General features: G+C 49.2%; 1 protein-coding gene across 3 annotated transcripts in view; it reads left to right on the top strand.

Annotated features, from left to right (window-relative positions):
- The first annotated feature begins 6899 nt into the window (after positions 1-6899).
- The window catches only part of LOC126544723 (cGMP-inhibited 3',5'-cyclic phosphodiesterase 3A-like), a 343612-nt gene continuing 325928 nt past the window's right edge, over positions 6900-24583 (top strand). For 2 of the 3 annotated variants that reach the window (XM_055077818.2, XM_055077819.2), the window contains exon 1: positions 6901-8810. In XM_055077818.2, coding sequence (XP_054933793.1) covers positions 8055-8810 — 756 coding nt within the window. In that variant the 5' untranslated portion in view covers positions 6901-8054. Of the gene's footprint in view, positions 8811-24583 lie in introns of all 3 variants that reach the window. The other variant, XM_050192179.3, reaches the window with a different exon arrangement.

Consider the following 24583-nt stretch of genomic DNA (forward strand, 5'->3'; position numbering starts at 1 on the left):
ATTTCCATAGCCTTGTGAACCTTCTTGAGGTCTCGAACGGCCTCTGAGGAATCAGCGAGTATATCCAAGTGTCTGAGCGCAGGCATATTTGAGGTATCATCTTGCACAGAATACTGGATTACTTGAAGTTCTATTACCAGAGCGCTGGCTTCCGCAGATATGTAACGTCGGTGACCGTTGATTAAGTCACCTGCTCTGACTCATCCCCTCATCTCACTCCGCGCCGGTGGATTATGTCACCTGTGTGTCTCTTCCTTCTCCCGTTATCTTACAAGAGGGTAGAGGAAGTTGGTATTAGGAGCCAGGCCGGGGTGGCCCTTACATCCTCTGTTACATCTACATGGAACTGGGCGCACTTTTCACTGGTTTCAAAGTGCCCATACTATTCCTTTCCAGTGACGGTAGCAGATGCCTGTCATGTAGTATGCGATTATACACGTTTTCAAGCAGAAGATGACCTCCGCCACAGTACCACGACCAACTATGATCACTGGGTAAATAACAATTAAAAGAAAACACTGCTTGAATTAATAAGCAACACAGGTCTTACAACGCAGATATAATGCAGAGCAAACAATTTACCTTCAGGCCAGCTTTCACTGCAAGAAGAAATTTGTTTACTATACTAATTTATCATACCTCATAGGTTCCAAAACGGGACATTACATGAGGGGTGGGCACATATTGAGAAATGGTGGGTCAGGTCACACGGAAGGGCATTACATTCTCGGGCTGTGTGTAGAAAAAAAGAACATTGATACGCAGTGGAATGGGCGCGTGGTAGATGCACAGCATTAGGATGCGTGTGGCGGCAAGAAGGATTGCTAGAATGATGATTTGGTTTCCTGTGGGCTGTGAATGAAAGAACCTAAATGAGTGAAAAAAAGACGAGCACTTTTGCAGCGGAAGGAGAGCGAGGGAAGACACAACCGGTATTTTAAGGCATGTGTAATTCCAGAACAAGAAGAATAATACGATCAAGGAGAAGAAAACCACGAAGAATGAGGTTAAAGGTACAGTGATCTGATTGAGCAGCTTTCTCAAATTCCTGATTCCCCCCAATAACTGTGAAAAGGCTGTAGAATGCGCACAATCTTTTTCAAAAGAATCGTGATCACTTTGAGCATGAGTGTTTATTAATTTCCGCTTGCAACTAGCCGCGACAGTAAAATTGCTGAGCAAAGAGTGACATTTTCTCACACAGATTGCTAATTCAACAGTGTAAAAAGAGGAATGTCAATCAGTCAATTATTCGCAGATGATCTGCATGTACGCGCATAGAACTCAGGAGATTGAAAATGCTTGGACTGATAGCCTATGCGAAATGAATTACAGCAAAATGAACGTCTACCGCGCGAATTACAGCAAATGAACATATTTGTTCAATGAGTAAAAAATCTCTTCAAGGAATAAATAATGAATCAATGCGAAATATTAATGGTACTTGGTTACACAAGTTAAGTGTTTCGATCACGCTAGAAAAAAGTTTGGCGTCCAGACACGGACACAAGAGGGAGACGGACAACAAAAACGCCTAGTATCAACCGAACGGTCACACAGTGACGCAAAAAAATGTAGACGGTAGACTTACCTGAGCATCCTCCGGAAAAGGCATCGCCACATTTCAAGCGTTTCAATGCGAGGTACATGCAATAGGCCGAACGCACTGATGTACACACAAGTACGTACACCAACGCAGCCACAACTGCATACGAAACAGAAACTTAAGCTTACACTCACAGAGGTTACGAACAGATGTACTGCCTATCATATCCAAAACGTTTATGAAAAAGAAAAAAAGCATAGGTGTAGAAAGCGAGTGAGTGGAGACCCTAGTCCGGGGCTACACTGGCTTGAGCGGTCCGCAGTGCCTGGTCGAGGAGCGCTTGTGGCATCTTCCGATCCTCGCTGACGAGCGAAGTCTCCCACTGCTCCCTTCCGGAAAGTTTGCCGGCTATTTTCGGTGTATTTATTTTGGATGGCATGTTCTGGCAATCCCGCGTAATGTGGGCGAGAGTTGGCCGGCCTCCGCACGACGGACAGCGAACGCTGTACAGCGTGGGGTTAATGGCATGTTTCAAATAAAGGTTTGGATATGTGTGCACCTGTATTCGGCGCCAGTCATAAGAGTCCCGCTTGGATAGGTCAGGGTGTGATGGACTGTACTTTCTTCGCTCGCGCCGTTGGTGCTCAAGGATGTCTCGTGGTAAGAAGGGGCTTTCGTCAGAGTGGTCGGCCGCTCGGTTAACAAAAGCACGAGCTACACCGTCCGCTTTCTCATTGCCCTCGAGTCATGCGTGACCCGGGTACCAGATGAGCATGTTGTTTTGCGTTAGGTTGGATCCTAATACATGAGGGCTACTGTGTGGTAGCCTCCCGGTAAGGAAGAGTCTACATGCGACTTGGGAATCTGTAAGAGTTATCGACGATTGTTCCAGAACGTCCTTAGTTTTAATAGCTAGCGCGATGGCTGAAGCTACTGCTGTATTCGCAGATGCAACTCGAGCAGTGGCGCAAGTCACAAGCCTTTGATCTGCGGCCGCTCCTACTACTGCGAGGGCGTACTTGTAAGTACCGCATCGAGCGACATCTTTGTAGACCGTATCCAGATTTCCGCCGAATTGCTGCATTAACTTGCGAGCTTGAGCACTTAATATACGACCCTAGTGGCATTTTGGACTCATGCTATTGGGGATTGGGGCTCCTATGATCCTTTCACGAAAGACTTTAGGCAGAGATTCCAGTCCTTCTCCCGCATACAGTGTATGAGTAGGGTCACCTACACGGCAGAGTAATTTCCTGCCAGAAGAGGTTAAGCTGAGCCTCTCCCGTTGAGATATGAGTACCGCTGCCCGTAGCTCTTCGTAGTTATTATGAATCCCGAGGGCCAGAATGCTTCAGTGGAGGTTCCCTGTGGTAGGCCGAGAGCTGCTTTGTATGACGTTCTGATGAACGCATCTAGGGCCTTTAGTTCTGTTTTCGGGGGGTCCCGGAAAGGGAGATTAGCACATAAGCCTGAACGAGCCGGATTGTCTCTGTTTCCTTGAAACCTTTTCGGCGATAGGCTACTCTACGAATCATACGGGAGATCTCTTTTACCGTAGTCCTAAGAGTTTTAATGGTGCGGTTTACTCGTTTGTTGCTTTGCAGCCACACTCCTAGGGTTCGCATTTTCTGGACATCCCTTATCTGGCGGTCTCCGAGAAAGAGGTTGACCGGTTCGTGAGTTTAACGGCCTCGACCTCGGATCCTGATAAATTCTAATTTATCGGGAGCGCAGCTTGTTCCGCTGCTGCGGGCGAAGGTGTTGTTCTTTTTGTCCTAAAGAGCCGCTGGTGGCCCACAGGGTAATATAGTCTGCATATAACGCCCAGGTATGACGTCGAGATTTTTTGGCTAAGCGTCTCATGCCGATATTGAAAAAAGGAGGGAGAGTATCGCCCCTTGTGGTGTACCTCTATAGGGCATGGGAAAAAGGTGTCAGCGTATAGTGTCTATGCCTATTGTCGCGATGCGAGAGGTCAGGAAAGAGCGGGCGCGGTCCTAGATTTTTTGTCGACAATCAATGTCATTTAGCTCAAATAAGATGAGTTCTTGTCACATAGTGTTGAATGCGCTTTTCAAATCAAGAGCTAAGACGAGAGATTCTTCACCAAACTTGGTGTTGCAAAGAACTTCTCGAAGTAGCAGGAAAATATCCTGACTTGACAAATGTTGGCGAAAGCCGAATGTGTTTCTGGGAAAAAGGTTGCGCTCTTCAATGAAAGACGTGAGACATGTGTGGATCACCATCCTAAATAATTTGCCAAGTCAGGAGGTTAGTGATATCGGTCTGACATATTGTAGGTCATGAGGTTTTGCTGTTTTCGGAATAAGCACGATTTTGGCCTCCTTCCACTGTTGTGGGACCACGTCTCTCTCCCATGTCTGTTCATTAAAATACCCAGTAAGCTGTTCTAGGTGCTCGTCGCTCAGGTTCCGTATCACAGAATTTGTGAACTGATCTGGTCCTGCAGCAGTATTTATCTTCGCAGCTTGCGCTGCCGCAAAGAGTTTTGCCTTATTTATCGGGGCGTCCAGCATTGCGTTTTCTTGCCCGTGGGATGGCAGGGTGCCTGGGGGAGTGATTACCGCTCCCACATACTTCTCTTTGAGCTTATTGAGGAGGGCCTGATCTGTTCGTGAAAATTCTCCGGTGAGTTTTTGAAGGGTGCGGTTATTGGCAGTTTTGGTTTTTCCTGGCTCCACTATGCTGCGAAGTATCGCCCATGTCTTGGACGTGTGTAAGGTTTCGCGAAGTGAGTCACAGGAACTCGCTGCCTCTAACTGCTGTGCGTAAGCTGCTGTCCTCTCGGATATTTCAGCAATTCTGCGGCGCAGTTTGCGATTAAGTCTCTGTTCTTTCCATCGCTTGGTTAGCCCCCTTCTGGCTTCCCACATATGTAGCAGATGGCTGTCAACTACCGGAATTTCCGCTGTGAGCGGTAGCCACTTAGATGTTGCTTTATGAGCGTCTCGTATGTTAAGACAAGGCTCTTTGTTAAGAAAACGACGGGTGCGAGCGAATTCTAACACTGGAAGCACCCTCTCGTGCAATAGAGATTTGATGTTTCCTAAGAGCTTCGAAATTATTTTTCTTTTTCGACAGCAGCATAGTATGGGACAATTAGCAGATCTGAATAACCATACGGTCTTCTTCTAAACAAAGCTTTGTTCATATGGGAGCTCATCTTTACTGTAATTTGGCACCTTGTATGTTTAAAGCAAGCTTTAGCTCGAACTATGTTGCCACCTATTGAAATACGTGTAAAACCAAGAAACGCTTTTCTGGGATGACCCCTTGACTGAAATAATCAAATTTCTTGCATTTTAGAGAGAAAGCAGCATTCTAGCAACTATTCGAAGCAAAGTTTTGATTTCGTGCCTAGGTTTTTTACAAAAAGTTTCTAAGATAAATAAGTTTGAAAAAATAAATAGCGCGGCCGGAAACACGACATATATTCTTGGTGCACACTTAGGGATTTGTAATCTTCGTCCTTCTGTTTTTTTCAAGCTTGCTGATTTTCGGCAATTTTCTTAAAATGATGAGTCGAATGAAGTCGTTCAAGGGTTTCTCTCAATAGAGCGACAATGAGGTCTACGTTTTACATGTATTTGAACAGGCAGCATCAGAAGTGTACCCGAGCTAAATCTTCCTCTTATGGGGTAGTGCTGTTTCGTTCGCACTGTTGTATTGAGAGTTTCTTTGTAATGGCGTATTGTTTGAACCGTTGAGTAGACGATTGCAAGTTATGCCCTTATGAATAAATGAATGAATGAATGAATGAATGAATGAATGAATGAATGAATGAATGAATGAATGAATGATATATAAGTACAATAAGTTATACGTGTACATCATATGTGCATAGCGCGTTTGATGCATATGTTACATATACAAGTGTATCAGCCGTGCAGCACCACGTGCGGAATACTGTACCTCCATGCAGCCGGTACCGTTTTCATGCTCGAATATCGCCTTTTTATCGTTTCAATAATAAAAGAAAGACGCGTGTTGTTTTATCTTTCTTAAAGCAGTCCACGCTGCTTTAGGATTGTTTTGTTGACAACGGACCCTGTTAGACGTTACAAGGCGAATGTCTACGATCTAATAGCGTTTGGTTGCCTTTTCTTATATGTACAAATTGAAAACATGGCATGCCTATACTTGAATGTTTTTTTTTTTCAGCACAGCAGCCCAATGCGCTAGTAATTAGGTCACGATTGCACTCATACGTGACTGTGCGGCAACATACCCGCAAGGCTATCACTGATCGGAACATCGGCATTGTCATCATCATTACAACAAGGGAACGCCCGTGGGTTGACTGCATTCTGCGAAGTTAATTTAGAAACATAGATTTTCCTGTTAACGTTGCTTTAATTTCACTGCGAATTTGGCCGTCCTTTATGTGGGCCGACTCGGAAACCACAGTTCAAGCAGAAATGAAGCAGAGCCGCTGCCTATTTGTTGTAAGCATGTGACCTATCATTATACACTTGAAAGGAAGACAAAGAAAACGTCCTTTATCGACGGAATCTTGAAGAAGCATATATAGGGTAATTGCTGCACAGTCTGGTAACGCTGTTCCTTCTACGTTATATATTTCGGGCGCCTTCCACAATACCCAGGATGCTGTTCTGTGCTGATAGCTTTCACGTGACCTTATGTACCCAGCTTATCAGTGTGCCGGTGCACTAGCATGGCGGTTACGATGATCTAAGTGCAAGTAATCTATACGATAGCTTCCTCACGTGGCGTCACGGACGCAGCTTATCATCATGTCAGTGCACCAGACGCCAGTGGAAGCCATCTATCCTATACTATGTCAACTATCCTAAGCCATCTATCTAGCTATATCCTCCAGGTGCGCAATGTGGACGATCTCTTCCATGTTTGTTTTCGAAGCCAATCAGAGAGAGCGTAGCCCCGCTGCGAGCCAACCATAAATGACAAGATGGCGAATTTGGTAACATGGCGGAATTTCAACACCATGTAAAACATTTCCTGGCTCTACTCGCTCGTGTGGTTTCCCCGAGATTGCCAGTGCCTCACTTACATCCAAGGGGTCGACCGTGAGCTATTTCCTCTTCCGGCTGCAGTACGCTGTGAGCGGCAATTCGAGATACGGAAGACAACGAGCTCGAGCTGTTCGTTTGTGATTCTCTTTTTGTATGCGTGTTTGTTTTGACACTTGGATATAGGAAAGGAAGAAAAAAAGAACGATCTAGATCACGACCAATGTGCAAACAGCCCATCGATCTCATTTTCGCTTTGCCTCGGCAATTAAGCGTTAGTTCATGAGTTCTCCAACGCATTCTCCGCACGGATGTCGATAGGCTGTCGAAGCAGAGAATTTCCGTCACAGCCGTACTCGCTCTCCATCTCTAAACAAAACGCTGCAGCTCGCGGCGTCAAGAGAAAGCGACCGACCGCTGGCCGCTGCGGCCACCCTTATCCGGGCATAAAAGAAAAACAGAAACGAAGCGAAAAGTTCTAAATGGCGGTGGCCGAAGAAGCCGCCGCCGCATCGGCCAAAATACTTCCCGTTCAATTCCTCTCGCTGTGCCGCTGCCTAGAAACGACGCTAGCGCCGCACGTACCCACCGATTGCGTCCTCTTTCCTTTTACCTCCCCTCTCTCTCAACGCCAGGGCCGCGGTGTTACGTCATATTGGCGTCACCGGAAAACGTCACGCGGCGCGGCGCATCGAGAAAGGTATCCCAGCGCTCCCTGCGGCGCCAGCCGGTGGCTAAGGCCGCTAAGGGAGGGCGGCGCGGGCGAAAACGACAACGGCGCGGGGAGGACCCAGAGCCTGGACGGCGGCCGCTTGTTTTTCCTCTCCGCCGCGCTATGTGATCGTGTGCGCCGCGCTGCGTCGCGCCGGCAGTTTCGCCTCTCTTCAGCTGTTTGGGCGCTGCTCGCTGCTGAATCGTTGCTACGCCGTTTGGTCGGCCGGCGCAAAAGCGCGCGTGTTATCGGGTGCGTGTGTTGTTTGTGAGTGTCGTGCCGTGATCGACGCGTGTCTGCCAACCGAGATCGTCGCAGAAGGAGAAAAGGGGTGCGTTTTCGTGCATGTGCGCGACGTCTGCGTCGTCGTAAGAGCGAAACACCGTGCTGGTGAAAAAAAGAAAAAAAGAAAGTGAGACAGTGATTGACAGAACGCCGTCGGCGAGACGACGCTCGAACCTGCACCCTCAACAAACCGTCACGTCGCAGCTCTTCCACTTGATCCGGAATCGGAGACGCAAGTGAAAGCGACACACGCCACGGGACGCCCCGCTTCCCGTCTGTCATCCTGTGTTTCGACGCGTCGGGCTAGTTCAGACGACGACAAGGAGGAGGCGTCGTTGGTAGGAGGGAAAGGTTTCCGATCGGCGCTCTTCCACATGCCGGCAGTTTCGGAACCCGTGTTCCTCGCTCTCCTCGCGGCGTCCGAGCCGCCCGGTGCTGGTGCGTGATAGAAAGAAACCAGGCTCCCTGCTCCGAGGTCCCAACTTGACCGCCGGTCGGCATGGCGACAGGGTCTTCGGTGGTCGCTGCCGATCACTCATCCGGCAGCGGCTACGTTTCCGTCTGGCTCCGGCCCCCCGAGCAACAGGCTGCTACCGGCCCCGCTGCGCGGGCTGCCCGAGCAGCCGGCGGCAAGTGGGCCCTGACCGCGACCCTGGGAACCGTAGCGCTCGCCTCGCTCCTTCCAGAAGTGGCGCGTTGCCTGGTGTCCAGTTGCGTTCCGCTGTGGGCAATCCTGTGCGCGCACTACTGGTTCTGCCTCGCCACCCGCGGGACCTTCAAGGCCTCGGACGGCTTCGTGGTCGCCATGTCCGGTATCGTGGGCGACCTGTCGGCCGGAGGAGTGGCGGGACGTCTTCCGAGTCCCGCCGGACTCGTCGCTTCGACGGCGGTGTGGGCCGCGGTGTGTCTTTCGGCGTGCGCGGTGGCCGCGCCGCGAGCGTTGGGTGTCTTGCCGTCACTGGCGGCGTTGCGGCTCGTGGCCATGGTGTCCCTCGTCGGTGGGTGGCCGTGTTGGGTGCGCGCCACCATCGGTCACCTGTGCGGACTGTGCGGACTCCTGGCGGCTCGCTTCACCGAGGCGCAGCTCCGCGCGGGTCACGTGTCTTCGCTGGTGTCGCCCGACGGAAGGCTGCTGGCCGTGCGACGGCGTCGCACCGGCAGCTCGCCAGGACTGCATGGACTCGGCTCCAAGGGACGCCGCACGTCGCTGCCAGTGCTGGGACAGCGTCAGCAGTACTACGGACCTGGGTACCAGGTGAGAACGGCGTACGGTGATGCAAAGTGCCTCGTCCGGGACCCTGTGTTGCATCCGGGTCGTTCCGGGTTCATCGAAGCGACCGACGACCGATGGCAAGGCGTTGAATGTTGTCTTCCGGTATAGATGGATACTGAGGAATGGGAGAATTACATTGGAGGGTATTCATACTTTTATCGTTCGTGACGACGCGATCAGCGAGCGCCGGCCGTTTGGCAGTATGCGTACTTTTTTTTTGGCGTAACGGCGAGCGAATTCTGTGTGCAGTTCAAAGCGATTTGAAGGTGATGCGGTGAAGCCCACACGAAAGCATTACATTGTAGTTAATAGCTATGTAGAATAAACGACGGCAGAAGTCCGTTTATTCCATTCCTACGTTCCTTTATCCGACACCTTTGTTTTGACACGGAAGTAATTACATTATCACCTGTGGGATCGAGTGGTGTGTCGTTCGCCCGGGGCGCGGACTGCGACTGTCAGATTGCTTCGGACTGTGCAGGGATCGCTTGGGGGAATATGCCACCGTGACGCGAGATGACCTGCAATATCGTTAGGAGTCGCAATGTTTTCGCCACGACCAAAGCGAACCACAATAACAAAAGAAAAGAAAAACGCGGTGGTCCCGTCGACAAAGATACCGCATACATACATCTAGGCCACGATGGTCCTCGTGGAATTGCTGCTTCGTGCAGCCGCCGGAAGCACCGCGCTCTCCTCGTTCCTTCTGACCGAGCGAATAAGAAAGAGGCGGGGGCGAATGCGTGCACTGGCTCAAACACGTATCGCTCGCGGCTCTATGTAGCATTTCGCGCACGTGCCTTTTCTGCGCGCACTTCACGCGCTGCCCACGAAAATACGACGCAGCAGGCCTCATATGCCGGATGGCCGGCATTCCGGTCGCCGGGTCGGGCAGGCTGCTGCGCAGCGCCAGGAGCCGTTCATCAACGCTGGTCGCATTTGTTTCCGGGCGTCCTCGTTGCACTTATTGCCTAGGGAAGATTCGGGCTCGGGTTTCTGCGAGGGGTCCCAGATGGATCGCCGCCTAATGAAATAGACGACACGCCTCCCTCGGAAAAATAGATTTACACGGGCTGTTGACTTCTTATAGTCTCTGCCTTTTCATAGATCGCTTCTTCTGTCTGTAGGGAATCTGTGGATTGTCTATAAACAAAAGTCGTTACATGGTCAATTTTTTCGTTGATTGTTAGTTGATGTTAGTTCATTTATGCACAATAGTAAGTCTTCTTTTATTATTTCCAGGCTGTCGTAGACAGCAGTCCTTAATTTGACTGTTTCTTTCAGTCGGTTCTCTGTCTGTAGACAGTCTATTTACGGAAACCGGTTGGTTATTTAGTTTCTTCAGTCAATTTCGTGTCTATAGACGAGCTATAGACAAAAATTTTAAGTTGTCTGCTACATCTAGGCAAAGAACGTTACGCTTGATTATCGCCGGAATTATAGTTCTCGACTGCATAGTGATGACGATCGCAGTCTGACCCACTTACACCGCGTAGTACTAAGGGTGCTGAAAAAAATTAATAAAGAAAAACCTTGTGGCGCGAATTATAACTTACGCTTCCAGAAAGCCGCATTTAACGCACTCAAAAAAAAAAAAAAAGGAAATATGTGCTCTGTTTGCTGGCTCGTCAAAGTGAATAAATTCTCCACGAGACTGATTTCGCCAAGTAACAAAAACGCTATACGTTTTTTTTTTTTTTTTGTAAATGGACGCACCAACGCTGGGCGGCGCTGGAAATACGTCGAAGAAAACGCCCCATCTGGTTACGGCCTTCAGAGAGACCGCAGGTATCTTATACTTTCACGATGAACACACATTTCTCCTTCACCATCCTGTAGAAATGTTGCGTGAGCAACCGAGGGCATCGAGCGTACTGCATATTTGTACATTTTCGGCGACCCGCATGATTAGGTTCGGTGATCGATTTTTTGACCTCGTCTGACCATTTTCCGTCCGCCGCTTGGCTTCACCAGTGAAGCACCGGTCGCGATCACGTAAACCGTCCTTCGGGGGAGTTGTCCACGAAGTCTTGCACGGAACTTCGAGCGCGCGGGTCGTTGAATGGAGATGCAAATGATCGCAATTCTCGCGGGCATCAGTGTTGTTGCGAAAGAAGGAAGCTTGCCGCAGAACGTACGTATAAAGACGGTGTGATAACTGGCGCGTGAAGTGAGGAAGCGGTAAAGGCAAGGTGCTTGGCATTGCTATGATCACGCGAGCTGGTCTGCCTTTCCAACAGTTGGCTACTTCCTCTACGTTGCATTTCACCCCTTGAACGGTAGCTGAGGACGCATGCGAGGCAATACGCACGCCTGGAGTTGTTATGTGCAGCGTGCGGTTGCGATTTTGATAATAATAATAATAATAATAATATAATACCTGAGAACACCGATTGAGGCTGCGGTAATCGATAGGTTGACGAAGTTGCATGTCGGCGTAAACAGCAGTTGTACAGCTTTGTGTACAAAGCAAATTGTAGTCTCCAAATCGCTCAGTGAAAAACCTCAAATGAAGTTCGGGACGAAATCAACATCCAGTAAACACGCACTGGAAAGAATGTTCGTTGCCAATTCGATATTTTGTTTTTAATGCGGTTGGTATTCTTAAGATGCTTTACGCATTTTCCGGGGGTGCCTGTCTGCCTATCTGTCTTTGTCTCTTATCGTTTTACCCCCAACTTGGGTAATAGGGTAATACATGGTCTAATGGGTGGAGCAACGTTATGCTGTGCTGAGAGAAGCGTATTCAAAATCAACCGTCGGACCAGCTAGTTTTACTGGGTACTTGACGGGCTTCAGTGAACCTTCTTTTACGAGCACTTGGGTGACTGCTTATGCACCACTTAGTGTGTACCGATCATCGATGAACCTCTTTGACACAAACATGTGTCGCTGGGTAGCAAGTTTTTTTACAGCGAAGCTGTTTATATGCGAGACCTCCGTGCACTTTCGTTCTGCGTCAACAAAAACTATCATCACCAGCAATGGCTCGTACCCCCCTAAGCAAGTCAAAAAGGCAATGGCTCATCCCTCTCGAAATACAGAGGCTATATATATATATATATATATATATATATATATATATATATATATATATAATATAAACTAACTTAAGAAGCGTGAAATGACCGCATAGTTCATTGAAGTAGGCTTGCTCATTAAAGAAAGTATCTACGAAAACAATACGCTAATGCGGTAACCTTCATTCCTAGTTAGGGGGGGTAGCAACTTTTGTTGTGTTAGTACGATGTTCGATCGTTTGCCATTCGATGAATACATGTACATGAATCTACAATACATTCGATGAATACATACAATTCCAGACGGTAAAGTCTCGCCTGCGTGTTTGTCACACGACATCTATCTGAAGCGGTGGAGCTCGTTACGTTGACATATACTTTACGCTGTTACGTGACTTGTAATGTATAATTACGTCTCGACGCTGCTCATTATACGTGCCGCTACACCAGCTGGGAGGCGTTTGATGGAGTACCGCGGGTGCAGTCACCATGGACGACTGCCGTGCGCATATTGAAGTATTGTTTTCCATTTGCAATGGTCTGGAAGCAGTAACAAGGCAGACAATGGAGAGTCATCGAGGCTGAGCATTGGCATCCATCAAATTGTAGATGACAACAATAGGTTGTAAAGCAAGACGCTGGAAGCAAGAATAACAGTTTAATAAATTAGAGAAATCCACATGCTTATCATGGTACGCATACCATGGAATGCTTACCGGTTGCGTGTGTAGATAGTAGCGCCGGATTTCCCCCTGGTGCATTCAATGTGAAGCTCTACTAAACTGGGCAATGTGCTCTGCGTGCTTACATTAGGTGACGTAGACGACAGACCGTTCTAGGAAGCAAAGTTCTCGGGACCATGGCCACAGACCTCAACTACGCACACGGTGCTATTGCGCTTCTTGAAGGCAATTGGGCTGTGCCTGCGCTTTTGACTACATACGTGAGTGGCCGACACTCATCAGCGGGGGCGCGCACATTGACTCTCCCTCTCTTTGCTTCCCCGCTTCCCCTTCTCCGCATGTAGGGTAGCTAACCGGGCGCGACCATGGTTACCCTCCTTCCATTTTTCTTCGCTCTCGCTCTCTCTACATCATTATGAGTAAAGATCTGCCTGCACGTGGACAACGTGGCCATCTGTCGCGTGGGACGAATTCTCACTCGCGCGCTAAGTGGCGCTTCGCAATATTAACGGGCTTAACTCTACCGGCGGGCGCCTGGTGGGCCGCGGTTAGGGGTCGATATCTTTGCGCGCGTTATTGTCAACAAGGCGCTCGCCTGGCCTTTTATCGCCGCGACGTAAAGCTGCTCAAATATGCGCTGACGATAAGAGCAATAAGAACGCACTAGGCCGGCTACTGTTGTTCTCTGCGTCGCTCACGCGACCGGTCCACCTGCCGCGGCAGCTCACTCGCGGAGTTCCCCTCTGATATTACCAGACAGCGCTCCGGCCATCCGATCGCTCGGTTACCGCGAGGATGATAGCTGGTTAGTGCAGGGGACTTGCCTCATCTTTGCTGTTTGTGTCTTCGTGCATTGTTTAGTGGCGTTATTCGCTACGATTTACGGGTCTCTATTGGCCTAAATTTCTAAGCAATCCTTTTTTTTCTATGCGCAGAATCCGCACGAGCGCAGTCACTGCGAATTGTCGCACCCCTAACGCAGTATTTTGTCGAACGTGGTCACTTTGTGAACTCACGAAGCCGATGGAGGCCAGAACGACGAAGTTTAGGCACATGGGTACTAACCATCATTCCCATGGCGGACGAAGCCGATGGAGGCCAGAACGACGAAGTTTAGGCACATGTATTAACAATCATTCCTATGGCGGAATGAACAGGCCTGTAGGTTCAGGAGTCCACCAGCGCCAGAGTTAGTCTGGAGTGTAATTTCTGTAAGGACTGTTATGTGGGCTGAGTGGCCACGGTGCTCTTCTGGTGAGGAGGAGGTCGCTGGTTAGGTTAGGTCAGGTCACGTCAGGTTAGGTACAGGCGACATGCTCTTGCGAGTGCTGTCTGCCACACCCACACTATATCATGTCACATGGGAATGTAAACACAATCAATCGTTCCACCAGCACAATAACCCGAGTGCGGAGCAATGGGAGAGTCGGCTTACCAGCTGCGAGCTCACGGCCCAAAGGGCCTTAGTGCAGCACGCTAGTGAGGTAGCTAGGCTCAGTGGAGCCCTGGAATAGGGGCCCACCCTTGCCGGAAGAGGCTCCAAGTCGCCGGCGCCCAAGAAGACGACGGAGACCTCGAGACGCTAAATCCTTGAAGGAACCAAGTAAAGTTCATCTCTCTCTCTCTCTCTCCCGTAGAGATGAAAAAAAAAAAGCACAGGCATTTGACTACGGGTAAATTTAACACTCCGCTTAATACAATGTGTCTGTACGTTTGATTTCAGACCGCAGAGTGTCTCTATACTCACGTACATATTGCCGCAGGCACTCTACCGTCCTTTACGGCACATTCCACGTCCGGCTTTCCGTTGTCAGGGGTGAAGAACTACCTTTCTATTTTTCCTTCGTTTCAGCCAATAATAAAGTTACGCGCGTGTTTCGACTCGGTGATTCAATTCATTTTATGAAAGGGCGCGACATAATTGGCTGCCGGCATAGAGCAACATTCATTCATCTTTAGCAATTAGGAGCACTGACCAGAGAAATGCACAAACGATCACTCTGCCACCTCTAAATGTGTTGAAGTACATATAGTCCCCGGCGCCTTTTGGACAATCCATCGTAATTCAGGACTGAATGATTTAGACCCCGGGCCGCGGCAGTCGCACTTACACACGGGTGAAACGCAAAAGTGCATGTCCACTTTAGCGCGGGATGCTGAAAGCAGCAGCTTTATGTAAACAATTAAGCCGGTTTCCTCGTGTTGATTGGCTTAAGACAACAGCAACAACAAAACAGAACGCTTCTCTTCGCTTGAACGCAGAAGTCAAGATGTAGCATTCTGTCGGGATCCGGGATGTTGGTGATATATCCATGATTTCCGTGTCATATTTGAGTTATTCGATTCACACATCTGGGGTACTTTCATTGTCTGCAAAAAGGTTTACAAGCAAAAGGTTTACATTAGCAAAAAGGTTTACATTAACGTATTGCCAATTTTCACGAGCGGCGAGGGCGACAATATTATTCAACCACTTCCGCGCAGTTTCGCATTCGTGTCAGAGCGCGCCTGCGATACCATGTACGGGATACATATTTTACGTAATCTCTTCTCAGTCGATTTTTTGAAAAGTATAAAAGCCAGTGTGCAGTATAGGCCACTTGCGCCGGTTAGAGGGCGCTACGGTCGATGTTGTCATTTAGGCTGAAATGGCAGTTCCTCGCAAATTTAGGCCCGAGCTGGTTGCCTAAGGACAAAGACATGCCGGAACAAATATTCGCAATAAGATGAGGCTTGTGTCTGCTGCAGCGAAAAATCCGACGACAACTCAGCACATCCTAATGGAATGTAAAGGTATTCATCCAGCGAGATCTGTGGGAAACGTCCACCTTAGAGAAGCAATGGGATTTAGAGCATATAGAAGCATTAACCGGTCAGCAGTCGATCCAGACAAGCACGAGACGTTTAGAGTCTTGGTGGAAAAGAAAAAGCAGGGTTGAAATTGATAGCGCCACGTTCGTTACTGGCATCGGTAACTATACAAGGTAGATATAGATTTAGGCAAGAGAGAAAAGATGGAGTCATAGTCAAAAGCCAGACGGATAAATGTCTACGGATTACTTGATAAGCTCATACAGGCCATGTGACTGTTTTTCACGGCCCCATTTCGAAGTAAATGACAGTAAAACATGATAATCATCATCATGATTATCATTGGCACTCCAGCCTTGCCGGCGCCGGCCGCAAAGTTTGCGAAGAAAGGAATGAGATGATAATAAAGAACGCCAAGGACCCGCGCTTCCTTGTTCATTAGAGCGTTACGTACCGTGCCTTGCCGAGCTGAAGCTCTGTAATGTTTGCGCTTCCAATTTCGGTCGCGAGTCATGCGGACCTTGCGCCCTCGGATATATTTCGGACCTCGATCACGGGTGTTATCGCAGGTGTCTATGCGGGTGTTTGTATCGCGGCTGTTTATGTCGCGTCCCTTCCATTTCTCTTCCACCTCCGTCTAGGCTGTGTGTTCTGGCGCTGCTGTTAACTGTGGAATGCTTCAGCGCAAGATGCGCGGGCACCTGACGTCACGCACGCCATTTTGTTTCCCTGCTCGCAGCTTCCATTGTGCCGTTGGATGTAAGCGGAGCCAATCGAAGCGCTGCTTTTCACCGTGCAGCCAGTGCGACAATATGGCCTCGGTGACGTCAGTGAATATCCCCTCGTGGGCAACCAGCGCTGAAACAGCAGCGCCGTCACGCGGAGCCTGGCGAGCGGCGGACGCAGTTTGCTGTAACACGTGCTACTATTTTGCACCAGCAATATTTCACCGCTCGTTTTGAAGCACACGTGGTCGAGCTCCTGACCTGTCTGGGCACTGACGTGCCAGAACGTACCAGCGCAGGCGCTTCTCGCAACCCGCATGGCCATGGACAGAACTTGGCTGGGCTCGTCGACCTAGACAAACGTTAGTAAAGGCATGCGTCTGTTAGCGTTAACTATGCCGTGCAATCTTTGCGCCCTCGCTATACCCGACGGTGTCAGCATGCTTTAGTCACACACTCAAGCCGCCGTGGCGCCTTCTGGCTAGCGCTGGTTCCCTGTAGAAGAAGTCTCGGGACGGTACGCTAGAATGTCTGCCGAGTGGAATGAGGGTTAAATATGCGCCGCCATGGAACCGCTGTACCAATTTTTTTTTGTAGATATGCTTTTACACCTTACGACGCCATTGGGCCCAGCCGGTGTTCCGTCACGCTACAGCTACAGCTACAGCTCTGAGCGTTTTCATAGCAAACAGGTTCAGCGGGGTGGATGGCCGTTATAGCACTCAAGTGCGCTCGGTGCGGGGATATGCGACACACAGATGCACAGACAGCGTGTCTGTGCGTACGTATGCCGCGCGCCTGTCGCTGTCTGCCTGACAGACAGCGGCAGCTGAAAGCAAGGGCAGAGCTTGCTGCTTTTGATTTGCGCGAGGGTGGGGAGTCTTGCATGCTTTGTTTGAATTTCGGTCCAGCAGACTGGCAACACGCAGTGCACTTTCTGTACACCTGTAGTTACAAATTAGTAGGGACCGTTCGCCTATATGTATTTAATCTTTATTTCCACCATATTTGCTGTCGCTTTCTTTTTTTATGCGCTAGCTGTGCCGTGCCTGCACTGTACAGAGCTACTAAACGCTGCTACATTTCTTACGACCGACTAGCCGTATTGCGACTGATTTTGACTGAGTGAAGGAAGGGTGTGCTTATGTGCGCACGATTTTTGTGCTAACCATTTCTTTCTTCTTTTCTTTCTTACTTTCCTCCAATCTTTCAGTCTGTTTGTCCTTTCCCACTGAGGCGTAGACAAATGGGGTCAGCTTGGTTAACTAACCTGCAGTTTTCTTTATCACGATCCGCTATCCCCTCACACTTGCTCCTCTGGGAGGACTCCCGTGAGTGTGTCGTTCTGCGGCCGAGCACAAGGTCACGGGTGCGACTCCTGGCTCTGACAACCGCGTGGCGATCAGAGTGGTACGCGGGAACGCTCGGGTTTTGAGATTTAAGTGCGCGTTTAAATAATTTCAGGCGGCGAAAATTAATCTGGCGCCCCTCTATACAGTGTGCCTCGCAGATCGTTGTGTAGCTTTTAAACGAAGGAAGTGGATCGATTAATGGAATGCTGTGTCACGGAAACTGTGAGGCGTTAAAGTAAGCGTGGCGACGGGAAGTGTAGAATGAAGATTCCATTGTACCTCTCTTATTTTTGTATTGGTTCGTTTCACGACGAATCAAAATCAACGATAGCGAAAAATAAGCTTTTCTTTAGGTCCCCTTTTTTAAATACACGCACACACACACGAACAAACAAACAAACAAACAAACAAACAAACAAACAAACAAACAAACAAACAAAAAAGGGCAAGAAGCGGCGCATTTACTCTTTGGAGAACATTTCCAGCGTTAATGAAATTGTCCATATTTATTATGGTGGGTGTCTACTACCTAAAATATGCTTAATATGTTGCGATGATTAGTATGAGAATTGGAATGATTGTAATGATGAATTAACGAGACAGAGTTGTCGATCACATGTAGAAGTGCAGAGTGAGAATTCGAGGTGCTGAAAGACACGTGGAGTGGCGGGGGCTCTTGTCGGTGGCTTGCCTTATTAATTTTTCTTTTCATTGACAAGTCGCACATACCCATTGGCACAAATCCAGTCACTCACGTTGATAACAAAGAGGTAAGGAATAGACATCGTACCAAAAGGGTGAGAAATAAAGGCACTCACAAACCTAAAAGATGCAAGGGTGTTTGTTTAGAGGAATTCGCACTATTAAAGGAGTAAAATGGTTCACAGCGTGCAGTGCGCTGACGTCACGACACTCATGGTTAGAGTGATCATCGTCATCACCGGCCAAATTGCGTTCACTGCTTTACAAGGCCATAGGACAAGGTAGTTACGATTACGCCTATCTTGCTTGAAGCGAATCCAGCTCATACAGCGATATTTCTTCATTAAATCGCACCGTCTAGTTTGCAGCCGCAGACTTTGCTTGCAATATCATGCTCAGTTACAAGACCAAAAAAAAGAGACCTTGCTGTTTTCCTGTGTGTTTTGCGTAATGTTTCGTGACTGCATGCGCCAGGCTTATCTGGGTTTCAGCGCTACCGCCGCTAGCGTGTCCCTTTACAGAAATAAAGCACTAGTATAATTGATCAGCAGTGGTCTTTCGGCACATGCATTGCCCAATTCCACTTTTTCTCTCTTTGAAAATTTTAGTGTTCTGCGTTTCGAGCTATATGTATATATATATATATATATATATATATATATATATATATATATATATATATATATATATATATATATATATATGCGAGTGTGTGTGTGTGTGTGTGTGTGTGTGTGTGTGTGTGTGTGAAGTGGGGTTTTCGAGATATAAATGTTACCATTAGAGGGCAGCGTGTCATACGAAGAAACGATTTTTGTTGACAGTGAACTACAGACAGGTTGCATATCACATGCGCATATTTCCATGCAGCAGCACATCGTGCATCTAATATTTGTTTAAATTTTCAGCGCTGGGTGGATATAGCGTCGTGCTGCATTCGTAGTGTTTCTATTGCGTCGGTTTCTTCTGGTGCAACCGCGGATCTGAGCGCGCCAAGCGAGTGAACGCGCTATTTTGCCCGCGAGAAAGGGTGTTCTAAGCCGCTTGCGGAAGCATGCTTCCGTGGCGTTCGGCGTTAGAGGCCAAATGCGCAGAAAAAACAAGAGCCTGGAACTCGCCTCCCTCCCCCCCCTCAAAGAAAAATATAAATAAGAGCTTGGCTTTGAAGAAGTCGGCAGTTTCGCCCGAAAGGCGAAGCGTTGACTGCGAGCATAATACGCGGTCATCGAGTGCGATGATCTCCTATATTAGCCTGGGCGCGTGGCACTATTCTTCCTAATTTAACTAGTATGCGAACGTTTACTGAAGTTTGCACGGCCGATAAAACTACGTCTGCGTTCGTCTAGTCTGCTTCATCGTCTTTTGTAGTTACGTGCCGTGTTTCACCAGCATAGAATGCCGACACGCCAAGTGTGGGGTGTTAGGATTGGGGGCTCAATCCCATCGCTCGTAACCCGTTGTCAAGATTGGAGTCCGGCATAAATTAGAAGGTAGCTGACCCATGCCGTCGTCCAACTTATCCATGCTGAGGACGTTGATGAAGGGAAGGACTGCCTCTCATCGAGAACGAGGAATATGGGTTTATTTACAGTATTTACATGCAGTTCATCAGTCTAGCATGACTGCGAGAGAAAGTACGTCAGTCTAACATGACTGCTTGAGAGAGTGTACTGAGCATCCGCACAACAGCGGTTTATAAACACTCGGTCCTCCCCCGATTCCAAGGTGGCGGAAACGTTCGTCCAGGCATCGTAAACACGCCGCCTCTCTGCGGGACGACTTACACACACGCACACACACACACACACACACACACACACACACAGGTTCATGGTCCGGAAGCGACGTCACACGGACTTCGTAGAACTCGGAGTTTACTGCAAGAACGGTGGGTGGGAAGGGGTCCCCGTCGACGTTCCCGCGGCGCTTCCCCGCTCGCGGCAGACCAGGGCGGCAGTGGCGAGTGCAGGCACAAAGCCTGCATCGTCGAACTCGGCTCCAACGACGGAGAGTGGAGGACGCGCGTATTGTTCCCGACACACAGTCGACTTAGTCACGCCATGGCTAGAGGTTTGCGGCGACGCTCCAGGAAAAGATCACGCCCGCGGTCGCAGCTGGTTGGCAAAATTTACACGTCAGCGGGCCGTTCTTAACAGGGGCTCTTTCAGAACAACGAAACTTAGTTCGTTTTAGTATTCCAATACTTCGCTATCGCTATCGATGCTTCGCCGTTCAGGCGAGGCTGCGACGTTTCTAATGCGTAAGCATTCTTTGGCGAGTACGTCGGAGAAACCGCATCGGTGCGGCAACGCCTTGTGACGGGGAAATAAGTGCGTAATCGGTCGAGTTGAGACATTTAATCGGTATAATAGGGCAACTGTAGATCATCGCAAGCTTTAGAGTGGATTTAAAAAGAACTGGTCTCGTCAACGTCCCTCGACATAGCCGTTTGATGCAATATAAAAGTACAAAATGATACATTACCCGCCTACCAGTAATTTGTACGCTCGAACCAGCACAGAAGAGAGAGAAAGAAGGTGACGGAGATGGAGAATAAGCAGATATGGTGGCACGGGAATTGCGATATGTTCAAAGAGAGAGAGAAGCAGGTTGCCAATCTCCAAAGAAGGAATGAATGCAGGCTGTCTGATCCAGACTAAAGCATTGTACGGAACGCTGCAAATGATTATAATCCCCGTGATTGTATGGAATGGAATTGTGCATGGAGCGTTATGATACGGTCTAAGCAGGGTAGACATGATAAGCAACAAATAATGCTGCAGAAATTCTGAGAATTGTCCGCTAATGCGTAAGCATTCTCTGGCTCAGAAAAAAAGCGATGGGTAGGCATGCGTAAGCTAGCAACACATGTAAGCAAAAGCGAGTTACCAGCCGAAGCCAAAGAATGCTACGCGTTAGTAGAGAATTATCATAATTTGCGTGGCGTGTTTAAAAACTAACAATATCGTCGTTATCTGCACGGTACTAAGAACATAGCAACATATGTGCTATATCATTTACTAAACTGGGGCCGGTATATTGTAGCGATTGCTTTCGCTCGATTCATTTTTTTTTCGTGTGTGCGCTCTCATCACCAACTGTTCGTGACCGAGTGATAACGCGGGCGCAACAGTTCTATGACCACTGACAAAGCGCAAAACAATATGACATTGCAATGCCATTGTTACTGCTCTGCCTCGTGGAATATACAATCCTTACATTTTCCCGACCCTGCTTTTGTTTATTTACTTATCCGCACTTCTGGCACTGCTTCATAGCGCGAGCTTATCCTCTAACCACGGCTCGTTCGTGTACACACTTGAGAGCCTGCAAAACATCGTGTGGAGACATGCGTAGTTTACTCGCGACGTACTCGCCACGTGCTGTCAGATGACGCAAGCTGAGCTGAACGGCGGCTGCACGTGCCGCACGTAGTTAGGGTCACGTGACTCTCGGCCGCGAGTCGACGCCGTTCGTGTGACGTCACGCTGTGCCGCTGATCTCGCTGGCGCTCGTGTCGAAACCACGTCTGACCGCTGCAAAATGACGTCAACACTAATCGTTGGCGACGTTCTCGCGTGACAAGCGGCGTATAGTTACCGGGTCAATAGGCAAGCCGTCGAAGCTAGGAGGAGAACAACAACCGATCGCTGACGTCAGGACGACCGCGCGCGTAAATGTGCGAGAGTTTGCTCCGCAGAGATTTCTGCGCCTTTGAAGGCTTGCGTCGTACTTTACGTCGTGTCTGTTGAACGCGATGGCGTTAAGGAGCCCGTGTGGCAAAAAAAGGCGGGTGTCCGGTGTCAGACGTCGATTCGGTAGAAATAGTTCCGCTCCATGCACACCCAACCACTTCTCTACCACCAAAGTTGCTCATACCTCGTCTTTCATTCTTTACAGGGTTATTCCTCGGAATTTTGGCAACGGCAGCCCACCAACAAAAGTAATGAAACAAAAAACGCCGGCAGCACATGTCCTTTATGTTAGTTCTTCTCAGAGTGAAATAATAAATGTGCGAAACAATAACACGATATCGACCCACGCAAGAGGCCGCGTTTCTACCAGAAAGCTCGCCTTCGTACATAGCGTTCGCAGCCAGCTTTTCCCGGTAAACGTTACGGTTACATAATCTGCAGTTGCTGGGGAGCAAGAAAAGCAGTGAGGGGTCTTTGAACGCTATCGAGTTCCACTCTTAAAGGCGAAGCTTAAGCGTCCTCCAAATTTTTTTCTGGTATTTCGCGCGCAAAATGTGAATAACGCGTGCGCAAAAAAAAAAAAAAAAGAAAGCTATCTGATCCGTTATTCGGCGCGTCGGTAATGTCGCTGATTGATCTGCAGGAATCTGCTGGAACCTGTTCTAAACCTGTCTTTATGCGGTTACTGGTGTAAGTGTAGTTCTTCCTCGGATCGGATGAGTTGCACACGCACTTGAGAATTGTGAGCCGTGTGACGTTTAGAATGTTTGAGGGCCGCACGCAGGGAGACACCCAGATACGATAGGGCAGCTTCGTGTGTTTCTGTGTTCGCACAAACTTCGCTGCTCTGACAAATCTGTGCGGAGCTAAACACTCTACTAGGTAAGAGAGTGGCAGGTGGCTGTACCAGCAGTAGCGAGTCAGGACCGGCAGCTTACCGGTATCCTTTAAATGGAAAGTGCAGAATCATTACGTTTCTACCGCTACTAACATATGGGGCAAGAAATTTGGAGGCCGAGTACATGCTAGAGTGCCTTGGACGGCGCCCCATGATCTTTTCCTCCGAGAACGGGGTGTCCTCCAACCTGCTGAGGCTAGCTCGAAGAGCATGCTCTTAAAACAGTTGCAACCTGTGGGGTGTATATTTGTCTCACAAGGATAATCGTCATCTGTGTTGCTTGCGTTTCCTTTCTTGAAAACGATGCGCTCGCTACTTTGATGTCGAGAATGCTGTGTCATGCTGATAACGCGGATGCCGTTCGCGATTCAGAAGTACCGGGCCCGCAGCGTTAAAGAAAGAAAATGCGGGCAAGGTGGATAACGATTATTGTTGTGTGGCAAATATACACCTCAAAGGGTGCAACTGTATTAAGAGTTCACATCTTTGAGCATCAAAGGATAGTCAAGTGGCACAGAACGGGGCACATGAGGAACGGAAGTCAACCAGTGCACTCGCAGGTGTGAAGGCTGGCGGTTCTCGAAGAACAAGCGAATGAAGTATGGCAAGGCATTGTGCGGGAGGCCTTTGAGATGAGCTATAGTTATCCAGGCACAGTGCCCCATAACGCTGTCGGCCGTATACGCTTCGTCGCTTCACATGCCAAGTCACGCGGAATCTCGCGAAAGTGGTGGCATCCCCGAAATTGGTGGCATCCCCGAAAGTGATGGCCGGAGAACACCGATTCAGCCGTGTTTATTCGCGGCTATGAACTCACGCCGGAACGTAATGCGCGCGCGCTTTGTGTGTATGCGTTTGTGTGTGCGTGTGTGTGTGCGTGTGTGTGTGCGTGCGTGCATGCATGCGTGTGCGCGTGCGTACGTGCGTGTGTGTGTGTGTGCGTGCTTGTGTTTGCGCACGTGAACACCACCCGGGGTCGTCCACGTATATGAAAAATGCTAGGCGAGCTTCGTCTCCTCGTCTATGTCATCCCGGTGCTGCATACTGAAACGCGGCATCGCATAACCGAGCCGAGCGTCCGAGCGCTTTCGTTTCCTTTTTAAATTATTTTTTGCGCTCTTTTATGCGTCGGGAGCTCCCTGCTGCCGGCCATACGTTCCCAGACGCCATGACGCCCGCCGCAAGACTAGAGCTGGCCGACGGGCTGTCAAGATGCTCGATTGTTCTCAAATCTCCCCGCTATCACAGCTGTCCGCGACGCATAAGCGAAGCAGCGAAGCTGTTCGCGTCCTCTCGCTGCGGCCGCGTTCAGAGCGGAGCTTCGCGAATCCCCGCGCGGCTCGTTGCGGGGTCTGACTCCTCGAGTCGTTAGCCGACGCGGACTTGAATGTCACTGCGACTCCTTCGAGTTTGGGCGACGATTCGCGGCTACTTAGTGCGTGGGCGTCGAGCGGGAGTGCTCGCCGGGCACTCGATCGGGGCATGCAGCTCCGACGTGGAAAATCGGCAATGCGAGATAGAGCCGGAAAGGGGAGATGGCAGTGCTTGTCTCCACGGTTTAGAACCCCTTAAACTTAAAGCCCCTCAATTTTTCAAAAGTAGCGCCATTCTTAGATCTTTCCGCCACCCCGCTCACCCTGGCGCGTCCTCCTCCACGCCTCCTGTCGCCCCAGCCTCCTCTGCTCCCCCATTGGCCAATCTGTGTCACGTGGAAGCGGGCGCCGCGCTTTTGTATATTTTTTTCTTTCCAGCGCGGTGCAGGCGCCGCGCTTTTGTATATTTTTTCTTTGCAGCGCGCGCCGACCTCCATTGTTGGGCCTGTGCGACGAACGTACGGCAGGCGGACTGACGGAGTGCGTTAGCGTAATA

Source organism: Dermacentor andersoni, chromosome 10, assembly GCF_023375885.2.
Source record: "Dermacentor andersoni chromosome 10, qqDerAnde1_hic_scaffold, whole genome shotgun sequence".
Taxonomy (NCBI): domain Eukaryota; kingdom Metazoa; phylum Arthropoda; class Arachnida; order Ixodida; family Ixodidae; genus Dermacentor; species Dermacentor andersoni.